This window comes from Sorex araneus, chromosome 4 (genome assembly GCF_027595985.1).
Source record: "Sorex araneus isolate mSorAra2 chromosome 4, mSorAra2.pri, whole genome shotgun sequence".
In the NCBI taxonomy this organism is placed as follows: domain Eukaryota; kingdom Metazoa; phylum Chordata; class Mammalia; order Eulipotyphla; family Soricidae; genus Sorex; species Sorex araneus.
In genome coordinates, this window is record NC_073305.1 from 219605474 (window position 1) to 219620049 (window position 14576).

Consider the following 14576-nt stretch of genomic DNA (forward strand, 5'->3'; position numbering starts at 1 on the left):
CAGCCCACCCGAGGGGCAGCGGGGTCAGGACACGACCCCGCAGCCCGTCGGGGCCCTTCCCGGCCCGACCGTGGGTCTGCGGGGAGCCCAGGAGGAGCGGGGAGAGGCCGGGGGTGTATGGAAGCCAGGTGGGGATTCAGGGGCGTCCAGACGAGACCCGGCTGAGCAGCCGCAAACCCACCCCCTCTCCCCGCCCCGGGCGTCCCTGCGGCCTCCCCTTTCCCACACCCCAGAGGGCAGGCGGGCCCTGGGTACTAAAGCGCTTCCGAATCCATCCACCCGCGTCCAGCGGCCTGGAGCTCCCCGACGCCCGTGGGCCCTCTAGCCTGCACCCGCGACCGTGACCCCTGCCACAGCGCGCACCCTCGCCCCGATCTTCCCTGGCCCGAAGAGCCACGAGCTCCAAGACACGGCCTCCTTCCCCAGCTGGGCCTCAGTGGGCCCGGGCTGAGCCACCGGGAAGGAGGAGCATCGATGCGCTTCAGAGAAGGCGAGGAGGAAGAGGAGACGCGCAGGAGGGATGTCTAAGGACGGGGGCCGGCCCTGGCCTCCGACGGGTCCGAGAATGCCGGCCGGGGGGACTGATCCGCCAAGAGCCTGGAAGGAGAGAACCGCCCGAGGCAACGGGGACACGCAGGTGAATAATCCGAGGGAATTCAGCTGAAGCTCCCCGCTGTGGGGACGCTCTCCGGGAGACGGACCCGGAGGGTCACTGTGTAAGACACGCGCACACGGGCAGGCAGGCACGGGGACGACGCAGAAGTGGCCAAAGCAGGTGAATCCTCTAACATGTTACCAACAGGCCCTGGGACACGTAGCCCTTCCCCGCCCCCGCCCCACACACACACACACACACACACACACACACACACACACACACACACACACACTTGGCACCATCTACTTAACGAGAAATGGGATATAATAATATTTAAATGGATCCACCCCTTGGTTCCCAAGACCCCCCCGCCCGACAGCAAGGCTGCTCCTGGAACTACCTGCCGCAGAAAATACACCTCGGAAACACTGGCCGGGGGCAACCGACTCCGTCACACGCCACCCACCCGCCCGGGGCAGGATCTTGACGTGTTTGGACTCCGGAGATCCCCAGCAAGCCGTCCGTCTGCAGTGGGGCGGGGGCCCAGGTGAGGTGGAGGTGGTGTGTGTGTGGGGGGGGTGGGGGGTCTTTGCGGCAGAAGGTCCTTCCTGACTTGGAGACAAAGTTCCAGCAGCTCCTGGACCCCCTAGGGCACCCTCCGGCAGGGAAGGGGAGTCCTCCTTGCCTTCAAGACCCTCCTCCCTGCCTGCCCCCCCTACACCCGCCAGTTCCCTCGGGCCCCCTCCCAGGGCCCGCCCTGGCCTCCAGATCCTCCCAGCTGTGCCTCCCCGGCAGGCCTGGAGACTCGACCCCTCTGGGAAAGAGGGATAGAGAGCCCGAGTCGAGCCCCACCGCGAGATGGGGCAGGGGAGATGGACGGTTGACGGACACGGAGGGGGCCAGGCGCACGGAACCCCCCTCCTCGCGCGCCCCCCCCCCAGCCCCAAGTCAAGAAATGCAACTGGAAAGCAGAGAGGAAGGAGCCAGCCGGCTGCCCACGGGACAAAGGCAGGAGTTGGACCCTGCGCCTGCCGATAGCCAAGGGGGAGTTGGGGAGACGGAGTCTCTGGCCACACACTCCCGAGCCCCCCGGGACTCCCCTACAGCAGAGCACAAACTTGAGGAAACAAAAGCCCCCCGCCCCCTCCGCCAGCACCCCCGTCCCTCCACTGGGGGGAGAGCCACGGGGCCAACTCCAGGCACCCCGAAGCCCGCCCCGAGATCCGAACTCGCCACGTCCAGGGACCCCCGGGCAGGGCAGAGACGCCAGCGGCCAACTCCCAGCTCCGGCCGGCCCCCGGCCCAGAGGGAGACACGCGCCAGCGGGTGTAGACCGACTGACCGACCGACGGACCCACTGAGAGGCGCTGCGCCGTCCCCACGCGCCCGCCGCGCGCCCTCCCTGGAGGGGCGATGCTCGGAGCCCCCTCCTCCTCCTCCGGCCCCCTCCCCTCCCGCGGCCACCCAGGGGGGCCGCGCGCCCGCAGCCTTACCTGCTGCAAGTACATGAAAGTCAAGGCACACGAGAGCTGGGGGCACATGCCCACGTTGGGGAGCGCCACGCAGGTGGCCCCCGCCAAAGGGTGTTGCATCTTGCCTCCCCGGCGGAGAGAGAAGTGCGGCGGGGCTGGCAGCCGCACGCTCCGCCGCGCTCCGCGGTCCTTACCAGCGCCCCCCCGCTGGTTATCTAAGTCCAAAGCGGGCGGCTCTCTCCTCCCTCCCTCCCTCTCTTCCTCCCTCTCTCCTCCCTCCCTCCCTCCCTCTCTCTCTCTCTCTCCCTCTCTCTCCCTCTCTCTCCCTCTCTCTCTCTCTCCCTCCCTCTCTCTCTCTCTCTCTCTCTCTCTCTCTCTCCCTCTCCCTCTCTCTCTCTCCCCTCCCCCCTACCCCCTCCGCACCCGCGTGGCCCCCTCCCTCCTCCTCCCTTCCCTTCTTCCCTTCCCTCCGGGGCTCCTGCGAGCAGCTCCCAACCTCCAGCTGCTTCCAACTCAGACGCCCGCCGCTGCGGTGGGGCCGGGGGAAAGTACTGGGGTCTCCTCCTCCCCCTCAGAGGCCGCGGGGTGGGGGGTGGGGGTGTGCTGGGCAGGACTCCGGGGTCCTTCCTCCAAGTGGCGGGGAGGGACCCCGAGGCCCCCCTGCAAGCCTGCACCCCACCCTACCCCCGAGGAACACCCCTCCCGCAAAAGGCAACTTCTAAGGGGGGTGGAGGTGGGGGGGTCCCCACCGGGAGGTGTTGGAAGGGGAAGGGGTGGGGGAGAGCCGGGAGCGGGAGCGAGAGGGCGAGCGCGAGAGGGAGAGCGGTTCCGACTCACGCTAGGCTCAGCCACAGATGCAGAGAAGCTCCTCATTTGTTAAATGCGCCCCGGGGGGGCAGGTTCACCCCCCCACACCCCACTCCCCTTCCGCCACCGCCGCCCCCCCTCAAAGGGAGGGGGGAGAGAAACCCCTACTCACCCGAATTCAAATCGCGCCTGCTAAAAATCCCTCTGTCCTGTCCGCGGCGGCGGCGGCTGCGGGCGGGCGGGCAGCGGCTGGGAGCTCTGCACCTCGCCGGCACCCCTAGCCCAGCCGGACCAGGAGCGCGACGGGCCAGTGGGGGCCGCCCCCCCCGCCACACACACACACACACACACACACTCACACACACACACAGCACCCCGGGGCCGAGCCAGCGAGCGGAGCCGCGGCGGCGGGGCTGGTGCGTTTGCGGGGTTGCGTTTGCGGGGTTCCTGGACTGGCAAAATAAACACGGACCGGGATTCCCCCGCTCAGAGGGAGCGCAGGGGTGAAGGCAGGGGGCCGGGGGCCGGGTGCAGGCGCGCGGCAGAGCGTTGGCTGCTGATCCTCCCCCCAACTTCCTCCTCCCCCCCCCCACACAGTGTGATGCGCCCCCAGGCTCTGGGGCCCCGCGCTCCCTTGCTCGCTCACTGGGCTGGGCTGGGCGCGGGGGCTGGACGGGCAGCTGCCCACCCGCCTGCCCGCCCCGGGAATCGGAGCCAGCGGCCGCGGGCGGGGAGGGCGGCCCCAGTGGCCAGCCGCGGGGACAGGCGAGCCCGGGGCTCCTCCAGGGCTCTGGGCAGGTCTCGGGTTATCAATGCGAGGAGCAGGAGCGGGGGCCAGGCCGGCGTCTGCCCGGGGACGGCTCGGGCAGGCGGGGCGGGGCGGGCGGGCAGGCGGGCTGCGGCGGCGGCGGGCACATTACGGCGGTTTATTTATTTCTTTTATTTATTTTCTTTTTTCCCCTCGCCTGGCCCGTCCTCCCTCAGCCAAATCAGTATTCATCTCTTGCAGGGAGGGCTTTCCTCCCGCCCCCCCCCCGCCACCCCTCACCCCTGCCTCCCCGCCACCCCCCAGCCCCATCCACTCCCGGCCCCGCTTTATTTTACGAAGTAATCATTATTCATTAGTAGATTTCGTGAGTCCTGATGCAATAAAATAGGATGTGATCTGCAGATCAAAAGAAAATATTAAGACTCTTCCTCGTCCTTGGTCCCGGCAAAAAAAATAAAAAAAGGCAAGCACGTTTTCTGGCAGTGGAAAAGTCGTAATCGGGGATAGTAGCCATATTTTTTTTTAATGATTTAAACCCAGGGGTTGGATTTGGGGCTCAGCGGACAGGGCACCGGAGCTTCCCCGGGCGGGTGGGAGCACCCTGAGCCCTGGGCTTAGGACTCAGAGATGCCTCCGGAGACCCCGGGGATGGTCTCGGCGAGGGGCCACTCAGAACTTGCCGGGTACAACTGACTCTGCAGACTGACCCACACGCTTTCTGAAGGAAGCCCGGCGCTTCCCCACGGCGTCTCCGCTCGGCTTCCGGTGCTCTGTTGGGAAACACCAGCCCGCCTCTTCCCGGCCTGCACCGGACAGGCCCGGCCCTCGGGCAGCCTGGGGACGTGCCAGCACCCGGGGGTCTCCCCCGCTCTGGCTGTGGGTGAAACTCACCCGGGAGGCGGGTGGGCGGCAGGGCTGGTGGGTTTGTGTGTGTGTGTGTGTGTGTGTGTGTGTGTGTGTGTGTGTTTGTGCGCGAGCACGCCACTCGTACTGGGGCACTGGGCAGCCAGGGAAGTCCTTCCCCACGGAAGCCGCAAGCACGCTCCTCCGACCAGCCCTGAGTGCAAATGAGCGACTTCTCTGTCCCTGCTTCCCCGCCCGCTGCCTGTCTCAATCCATTATAAATTTCGCAGCTCACCACACCGAAGGGAGGCCGTCCGCGAGGCCGACCCGCACGGAAGGAAAGGTGAGCGGACCCTGCCCTTTCTCCGGCCGCTGCCCCGGGCTCCGGGTCCCGGCCACCCCCTCTCCTGGCCGTGGGCCCCAGGGGTTCGCCGTCCCCTGCCTTCGATCTTCCCCTGGCCCTGGCGGGCACTGGGAGAGCCTGAGAGAGCCCAGGCGAGCAGACTTACCTCTTCAGCTCATTTTCATAAGAAACATGATAAATAATACATGGCACTTTAATAAGCCCTTATCTGAATGGTTTAATGAAAAACAAAGTACATTATATAAGGCGCCAGGAACTGCTCTCGGCCGCCCTGAGCCCACGCCAGCTCCCAGGACGCCCGGAGTTGGCGACCTCCCTGCCACCGGCTTCTTCAGGCCGCTCGTCAGCAACAACCCCCACAGCCCTGACACTCTGGTCTTGGCAGTGTGTTTGTGTGCGTGTGTGTGTGTGTGTGTGTGAGTGTATGTATGTGTGAGTGTGTGTATGTGTGAGTATATGTATGTGTGAGTGTGTGTATGTGTGAGTATATGTGTGAGTATATATGTGTGAGTGTGTATGTGTGTGCATGAGTGTGTGAGTGTGTGTATGTATGTGTGTGTGAGTGTATGTGTGGGTGTGTGTGTATGTGTGAGTGTATATGTGTGAGTGTGTGTATGTATGTGTGAGTGTGTGAGTGTATGTGTGGGTGTGTGAGTGTGTATGTGTGAGTGTATATGTGTGAGTGTGTGTGAGTATGTATGTGTGAGTGTGTATGAGTGTATGTGTGAGTGTGTGTGTTTGTATGTGTGTGAGTGTGGTTATGTGTGAGTATGAGTTTGTGAGCATATGTGTGTGTATGTATGTGTGTGTGAGTGTATGTGTGAGTGTGTGTATGTGAGTGCGTGTATGTGTCTGTATCTGTGTGTGTCTGTGTGTGTCTGTGAGTGTGTGTGTGTGTGGGGGGGGTTGCTGGGACTTCTCACAGTGACACCGTGTAAATGTGGGTCTGTCATGGGTAACACCCAGTGCCTGGCCATTGCACTTCCTGACAACAAACTCAAAACCTCCGCACACAGCTGCAAATGGGCTTTATATAGAGAGAAGCACATGCACACATGTGCACACATATGCACGCGCGCGCGCACACACACACACACACACACACACACACACACACACACACAGCCGGGCTACAGCAAGAAGCATGAGCGCTCACCAGGCCCAGAGCCACCGGGACCCCAACCCAGGTGCGAAGCCCTCCCTGACCCCTCCCCTCCCACTCGCAGCCCTGGCGCTCCCCGGGGGAGGTGGGCGCACGGGCCCCTCCAGCCCTCGGGCACTGGGGAGGTGCCTCTGGACGTGCCCCGAGGCCTCTCCGCCCGCACCCAGGGGAGACGTGGGGGAAAGAGAGGGCCGCCCCCTCCCGGCACCCAGAGGGTCTCCCTGCTACCCAGTAGCACAGGACCCTTCCCGGAAAGGCCGCGATGCCCACGGCGGGGGGGGGGGGGGCTCTGGGCGCCAGCGAGTGAACAGCCCCCCCAGGAGACGTCCCTGGGCCGAAGCCGCCGCCTGCGGGTCCCCACAAAGGCTCTGCCCTGCCTGGGAGCCGGGGACCCCTCCGGGGGGGTAGCGGGAAAAGCTCCCTGACGGTCACGAACGACCCCTCCGGCGCCAGGACCCGTCCTCAGGAGGACTGTGCTCTCACCTCTGCTCTGAGCAGGGGGAGGACGCAGCTGCCCCCAGCCCCGGGGGCCTCCTTTGTCCAGCCCTGGGAGGGGCGCGGGGTCAGTGCGGCTGGCATTCTGGACGCGGTGCTGGAGCCAGGGGGTATCCCCGCAGAGACCCCGGAGCAGGGGGCTCCATCGGGGGTGCAGGGCAGAGGCAGCACAGAGGGGGGCTGGGCAACCCGGAGAGGACGCGGGGAAGGCGGCCAGCCCGTGGAAGAGGCACAGGCGGAAGGAGACGGGAGACAGGGACGAGGGTCGGGCGGGAGGTGCTGGCGCAGAGGAAATTGTGTTTGCTCGGCAAACTCAGCTTCCAGAAAGGCCTCCTGCACCCTCAGCCCCGGCGGTGTGATTGCCAAGTCCCGGATGTGTCTGACATATTAATTCTAGCGCTCGCTTGGGGCAGTCTGCCGAGAAGTTGGGCACAACAGTGGAAAGATTCTAACCCGGAGCCTGCAGCTCTGAGCACTCAAGTGTGGGGCTCAATGCAGTGTCTGACAGGATGCAGGAGCTCGGAAAATCCTGGAGAGGTGGAGCGATGGTGGGTGGATAGATGGGTGGATGGACAGATGGACAAGTGGATGGATGGATGGATGGATGGATGGATGGATGAACGGATGGGTAGAGAGATGGATGGATGGATGGATGGATGGATGGATGGATGGATTGATCGATCGATGGATCGATGGATCGATGGATGGATCAATGGATGGATGGATTGATGGATGGATAGATAGAGAGATGATTGAGTAGAGAGATGGATGGATGGATCGATCGATGGATGGGTAGAGAGATGGATGGATGGATGGATGGATGGATGGATGGATGGATGGATGGATGGATGGATGAATGGATGGGTAGAGAGATGGATGAATGGATGGATGGGTAGAGAGATGGATGAATGGATGGGTAGAGAGAGGGATGGATGGATGAATGGATAGACAGACAGATGGATGGCTGTAAGGGAGTAACTATAATTGGAAACCAGACCAAATGACCTCTGCCTGTCTCTGCCCAAGGAACCTTTCCACCTAATCATTTTCATTCCAGACATCAGTCCCGAGGGATGACTTAAATCAGACCCAGATGGGCACATTCTATGATCATCTTTCCAGCAACAGCTGAGGAGGTAACGATCAGAAGAAATTGAGGGGGGTTGGCAGAAGCACCCTAGTAGCACACGCTAACAGTGCAGCTGGTAAAAGCATAAGGGGCCGAGAGACAGTAGTGAGGTTAAGAACGTGGCCGACTGCAGTCTGATCTCTGGCAACAGGCATGATCCCTAAGCACCACCAGGAGTAACTCCTGAGCGCAGAGAGACAGGAGGGAGCCCTGAGCAACTGCTGGGCGTCGCACATGCCAACGCTCCCCCCTTCCCGGACACACACACACACACACACACACACACACACACACACTCACAGAGCCAAAAGAAGATAAAGAATGCGATGGATGTATGAGGCTTTCCGTGAAAGATTTCTAAGAAATGATCTTTGAGAAGTTTCAGAACCTAAATAATAAAATTCCATATGTGGAAACCAAGCAAACATCCACCAAAACCAAGTGTGTCTATAGACAGGGCAGTCACGTGATCATGGGGAACTCACACACAGAGGAAACACATGGACCAGGGGCTGGAAGGACCCACCGTAGGGTGGGCTTGAAGTGGGGTCAGGGAGGGGTAAGGACTTGCGGGTCTCATTCTTTCTAGAACGTGTCACGTGAAATGTGCGGTGTGAACCTATGTGTGAGTGACTTTTATGACAGGAACAACCCCACTCCGGCTCTCTCCCTGCCACTGCGGAGAACCCCGGGGAGCTGCCTCTCAAGAACACTTTTAGACCCTATTTGAATCCATGCTTGAGTTGGAAGATTCTAGATGCGTTAACGAGCCACCACCAGGAATGGCCTGAGCACCTTCATTTCCGGCCAGGGTTCCAGGCACCCCGGAAGCTCACTTCTGCCAACACCAGAAATCTTGGCAGTGAGTGAGGGGCTGTTTCCTGGCCATAAACGGGGACGGAAATCACCCCCATCCCACCTAGGAAGTGTGTGGGGAGGAGGCCTGGAGGGTTTCTGGGGAAGAGGGGACATATCGGGGGCCACTCCCAGAAGGAGACGCCTCCACATCTTGTGTCTGCAGTGGGGTCCCTGGTCTCTGCCATAGGAAACCCCCCTCATCAGCCTCCATTTGCAGAGAAGGGACCACTGAGTAAATGATGGTTGGAGGGCTCGCTCGGGATGGGAGATGTGTGCTGAGAGTAGACTATGGGCCAAACTGTGGTCCAAGGCCACTTCATACCTGCATTGCAAACCCCAAAAGAGAGAGAGGGAGTCAAAGGGATTGTGTCTGCTGCAGAGATGGGGGGTACTGGGGGGGTGGCGGGAGGGATACTGGGGACATCGGTGGTGGAGAATGAGCACTGGTGGAGGGACGGGTGCCCGATCATTGTATGACTGAAACGTAAGCACCAAAGTCCGTACGTTTGTAATTGCATCTCAGAGTGATTCATTAAAAAGCAAAATTAAATGAGGAGGCTGCTGACACCATCGTAAAAGAAACAAAAAAGAAGGAGAAATCCTCCATGTCCCCTCGTGGGCCAGGAGGGTGAGGGTCTCCCAGGGGCTGGAAACACCAGGCTGGGCCCAGTGCTCTCTCCCTGCAGGCCCCGAGCAGGGGAGAGACACAGTCCCGGGGTCACTCTCTGCCCTCGGGGCCCATCACGGTTGCCCCAGCGACCCCTTGGAGGCACCTGGGGGCGGCTGGGCCTGAGCCAGGACCCACTCAGTGCTCCCGGGTCCACTGGGGGCATCGGTTTCTCCCTCTCTCGGCCCACCCGACGGGGAGTGGGCAGGAGCAGGGGACGCGGGTGTCTGGGACCGAGAACCAGGGTTTCCAGCCCACGGCAGGACACACCATGACAACCCCGGCGTCACCTGCACCCCAGAGGCCCCACGAGGTCTTGAACTTGGCGGTGACACTGGGGCGCTCCGTCCCCGCCCGCCCCCCCGCAGCTGTGCCGTGAGGCAGGAGGGGCTGCTGAGGGGCCGGTGGCGGGGGGGGGGGGGCTGCTGTTCTTTATTTTCAGCTGTGCTGGGAGGCAGGGCAGATCCCCGCAAGGGCGTGAAGGCTGCTGTGGTCTGCTGGGCACGTCAGGGATCAGTGTTCTCATCTGTGTAATGGGGTCAGGGAAAGCTCCCGCCCAGAACTGCAGAGATGCCTCAGACTTGATGTCTCCCTGCTCGTGAACCAGGGAAGCGAAGATTTCAAAACAATAGGAGTGCACAAAATTAACAGCCTGGCGGGGCGGGGGGAGATGGGTGGGATTGGTTTTTTCTCCATCTACTATGTTCACACACAAACTCACATAGTCTCTCTCTCTCTCTCTCTCTCTCTCTCTCTCTCTCTCTCACACACACACACACACACACACACTGTGTCTCTCTCCGATACACACAGAAACCCTCACACCATCTGCTATCATCATCCTTTCATAACAGAAAGGGCATTTTTATACAAAAAAAAAGTAGGAAGGACATAATCTCCAAATAAAGGACAGTCCTTCAAATTGATTAAACTTAGGTCTATTAAAATTTTCACTAAATTGCCCTTAATTTCCTCACTGAGCTACAGTCTGTTGAAAATGTCATTATGGGATCGGAGGGAACCTTCGGATCCGCCTTTGGGAGCCACTGAGATAATGGATGGAGACTCACGGCTCTTCCGCCGGGCGCCCAGAGCCAACACGCGTGGGGGCTTGGGGCGAGCGGGCGCTTACACCCAGGGGGGCAGCCACGGCCCCTGCCCCCGGCCCCGCCCCGCCCATGGCTGCACCCCCCTTTCTCTCGTCCAGGCTCCCCGCCCCCACCCACCTGGAGCAGCTCAGGAAAGGTGAGAGGAACAGGATCCCACCCCAGGTCCTTCTCCTCAGCGTCCGGGATCAGGGCGCCGGGCGGTGAGAGACACGCTGCTCCACAACCCCACGGTGGTGAGGAAACAAACGTCTCTGGAGTGCTTTTAAGCCTTTACGCCTCAGTTTCCCCCCACGGACAGGGAGTCTGTGCTCCTCACGCAGCTGAGGAGAGGTAAGATAACGGGCTAGAGATACAGACACTCTGGGATGGGTGCATGCCTCAGTTTACTGTGGGTCACTTTGATTCTCAGTCCTCCTTTCCGGCTAAAAATGGCATAAACAAGTCTGACGAGCTGACACCTTGGGGGACCAACGGGCCCAAACAGCAGTGTCTTTCTGAGAAGGTTTTCCCATGGCCGTGGCACTGATGGGAGGGCTGGCGGCTAGCACCTCGCCGCTCCGTTCTGCGGAGTCCACGCAACTGCGGCCACCTTCCCCCCGGACTCAATGAACACCAGCGCTCACATTCGTCCTTGTCAACTTAATTCTTCCCCAGCTGTAACTCACAAAACGTTAGGTCGAGTCTTTTACCAAATTATACAGCCTGATAGATGTTTCCAGAGGATGAAGCGTGGAATGAGATCGCTTCCGGCCAGCGCGCTAATTAACAGAGATTCTCCTGATCGGTACAAAAATCTTGAAAGGGAGATTTTCATAGCCCAGATTCACAGAAGAAGAAGAAGCTGAAGGATTTCCCACCAAGGCTGCTGAATAAATACATCTGAAAGCGTTTCGCCACACGTTACGTGGGGGAGAGCTGGAGGTGCGGTGGATGAAATCAATATCCGCGTCGCCACCATCACCGTGGAGGTCATTCTCCCCATCGCTGAGCTTCTCAATGTCACCATCAGCCTTGCCATCGTCGGCAGCACCAACTCCATCCCCATCACCCTCACCATCCTCCCTTCCTCACCACCCCCCCCCTCATTGTCATCAGCATTATTAATCACCCCTGAGACCTTTGAAACCTTTGTCCCGCACGGCAGAGCCGGGCAAGCTCCCCGTGGCGTATTCGAGATGCCAAAACCAGTCACAACAAGTCTCATAATGGAGACGTGACTGGTGCCCGCTCGAGCAAATTGATGAGCAACGGGATGCCAGTGACAGTGACAGTGACAGAAACCTTTGTCCAGTCAACTGCAAGCTTTCCTCTGCCAGAAACCTACCGCTAAACTGGCCACCGAGCTTCAGAGATTAACGTTCCTAGTTTCTGGACCCTCCTTGCTTAGAATCCGAGTGAGTCCCACCCATCGGACCACCTAACAGAAGCACTTAACAGAACATGCCGGTCAACAGCAAAAACTGGCAGCCACCTCCAAGGCACTTGTGACGCCTTCTTGTCCCCACGTCTGACAAAAGTGACAAGTTCTAATGCCACCGATAAATCCGCCTGGAGACCCAACACGCATTGGAAGGGCCCCACATCTTTTTTTTTTCCTTTCCCTTCGAGTCTTATCTTTGAAATGTGAATACCTTTAATCCAGAATATACTTTTCACAGTTAAAATCACAACTACTTTTTTATAACTATACCAATTATTTCCGGAATGCTAACAAGAATTTCTTTTAGTCCTTCCAAGATAATTACAGTTACAGTTCTCTCTTTTTCCCCCTGCACTTTACTGAAACTCTGTGGTTTACAAAGTTGTTCCGATGAATTGTTAAAGGCATCCAAATTCCAGCACCAACCCAACCACTACTATCCCCTTCTCTCCACCGTTGTTTCAAATTTTCTCAAGCCTGCCCTCATGGCAGGCACACACCAATCTCCACTAACAAATAAATTAATGCAGAAGCCTTCACTTGTAACGTATTATTCATCCCTCACACGAAAACTTAATATCTCCATGGTGAGACACCACAAGTTACACTAATTTTTTTCTAAACATATTTTTGATCATTTCATTAGCAACTTGGACTGGAGCGATAGCACAGCGGGTAGGGTGTTTGCCTTGCACGCGGCAGACCCGGGTTCGATTCCTCCGTCCCTCTTGGAGAGCCCGACAAGCTACCGAGAGTATCCCGCCCGCACGGCAGAGCCTGGCAAGCTGCCCACGGCGTATTCAATATGCCAAAAACAGTCACAACAAGTCTCACCATGGAGACGTGACTGGTACCCGCTCGAGCAAATTGATGAACAACGGGACGGCAGTGCGACAGTGCTACATTAGCAACTGCATGGTAGTGGCGCTCCCAAACCTGAAACAACCAGCACAGAACAGGGAAATTGTGGAAACTGCCCCCTCACCCCCCCCACCCCCTGGTGCTTTCTGGAAACGGTAGGTAGCAAAAAGACGATGCTCTGGGGACACATGGCACTGGGGCGGGGGAGAACGGGCGGATCTCGCGCAGGACAGGATGTGAGGGTGTGGGCCCAGCTTGGGGGAGGCAGCGGCACGCAGCAGCTAAGTGGTGATTTCTCCTAATGCAGGGTGGGCGGCCGAGTCTACTTTGGGAACTCCCCACACCCCACCTACGCCCTCTCTCTCTCTCTCTCTGGGAGGTGATTTTTCTGATGCAACTGGAACAGAGAGCTCCAGGCGAGCGTGGCTGCGGAAGATTCTGGCGTGTTTGCCTCCCGCCTAACCTTCTCGGCAGGGTTCTCCGACCCCGTCAATGCCCAGAAATATTGATCCTTCTGCAGCGTCCATGCTGACCTCAGCCGTCTCTGGCTAGCGCTCCCTTCGCTGCTGACACCTCAGGTTCTGGAAGGATCTCTCTCTCGGGACCTTCCCCCCGGGCGAGGTCCCCCCCGCGGCAGTGCCCAGGGAATTCTCAGGGACTCTCGGCCTGCCGAGGTCTGAGGAGCCAGGGAGGAGGGTGGACAGAGCCAAGCACGTCTGCCGGTGCTAGCTTTGAACACGGATCCAATATGGGCTGGAAACTACCTGGAGTGCAGACCCTCCCCCCCCCGCCCGACCCCCGGGCAGCCGAGTACACAGCTGCTGTGGGAGCACCAACCCTTCTGCCCCTGTTCCTTCAGCTCCCACCTTTGGGTGTCTTTAGGAGAATCCACCCGCGCATTGGAGACGAGTTTGAGCTGAGCCCACAGGAGGCGCGGGGCAGGGGAGGCAGCCAGCTAGCAGGAGCGGTTCTTGAGTCTCTTCTCAGACACGCCACCCTAGCAGGGCCCTCTCGTCCTCGCGTGTGACGTTCTGGGTTGTGACCTCCGGGGTGCAGAACTTTCTGACTGCAGACTTTCTCTGCGACATATCTTTCTTCTTTCTTTCTTTCTTTCTTTCTTTCTTTCTTTCTTTCTTTCTTTCTTTCTTTCTTTCTTTCTTTCTTTCTTTCTTTCTTTCTTTCTTTCTTTCTTTCTTTCTTTCTTTCTACCTTCTTTTTTCCTTCCTTCCTTCCTTCCTTCCTTCCTTCCTTCCTTCCTTTCTTTCTTTCTTTCTTTCTTTCTTTCTTTCTTTCTTTCTTTCTTTCTTTCTTTCTTTCTTTCTTTCTACCTTCTTTTTTCCTTCCTTCCTTCCTTCCTTCCTTCCTTCCTTTCTTTCTTTCTTTCTTTCTTTCTTTCTTTCTTTCTTTCTTTCTTTCTTTCTTTCTTTCTTTCTTTCTTTCTTTCTTTCTTTCTTTCTTTCCTTCTTTCCTTCTTTCTTTCGCTTTTTGGGTCATGCCCAGTGATGCTCAGGGGTTCCTCCTGGCTCTGCCCTCAGGAATTACTCTTGGTGGTGTTGCTCAGGGGACCCTATGGGATGCCAGGGATTGAACCCAGGGTGGTCGTGTGCAAAGTAAACACCCTCCCTGCTGTGCTATTGCTCGGGCCCTCAGCCAATCATCTTTCTCCTCTCTCCCCACCCGCTGCCTTCCTGCCAATGAGAAAATTCCCAGCCCACCTACCATCGCGGGCCAGCACCAGGCTCCCTCAGAGGTGACCCCCCCCACCGACCTGTAGCATGAACCCCCGTTTCCACACTCGTGGAAGCCTGCTCCAGAGGCTGGAGAGGGCGGAGGGTGGCCGTGGGGGAGCAGAGCACACCCCTCCCCGCCCCCCCCCCCCAGCAATCATTTCATTTTTCTCGACACGAGGGCCTGGGGGTGCCAGGCCCAGTGACTCCTTGTCCGGACCTTCTCAGGACTGGACCTGCAGAATTCCCACAGGCTCCACAGATGCAGGGTGCTGCCTGGCACGGGTGCGAGTGT

The 14576-nt window shown here is 59.0% G+C and overlaps 1 protein-coding gene across 26 annotated transcripts in view; it reads right to left on the reverse strand.

Moving 5' to 3' along the window:
• The window catches only part of RBFOX1 (RNA binding fox-1 homolog 1), a 1316266-nt gene that overhangs the window by 328708 nt on the left and 972982 nt on the right, over positions 1-14576 (reverse strand). For 2 of the 26 annotated variants that reach the window (XM_055136068.1, XM_055136047.1), the window contains exon 1: positions 2092-2321. The exons of 20 other annotated variants lie outside the window; for them this stretch is intronic. In XM_055136068.1, coding sequence (XP_054992043.1) covers positions 2092-2190 — 99 coding nt within the window. In that variant the 5' untranslated portion in view covers positions 2191-2321. Of the gene's footprint in view, positions 1-2091; positions 2323-3049; positions 3107-14576 lie in introns of those variants that run through there. 4 more of the 26 variants (XM_055136064.1, XM_055136060.1, XM_055136069.1 and 1 more) reach the window with 4 other exon arrangements.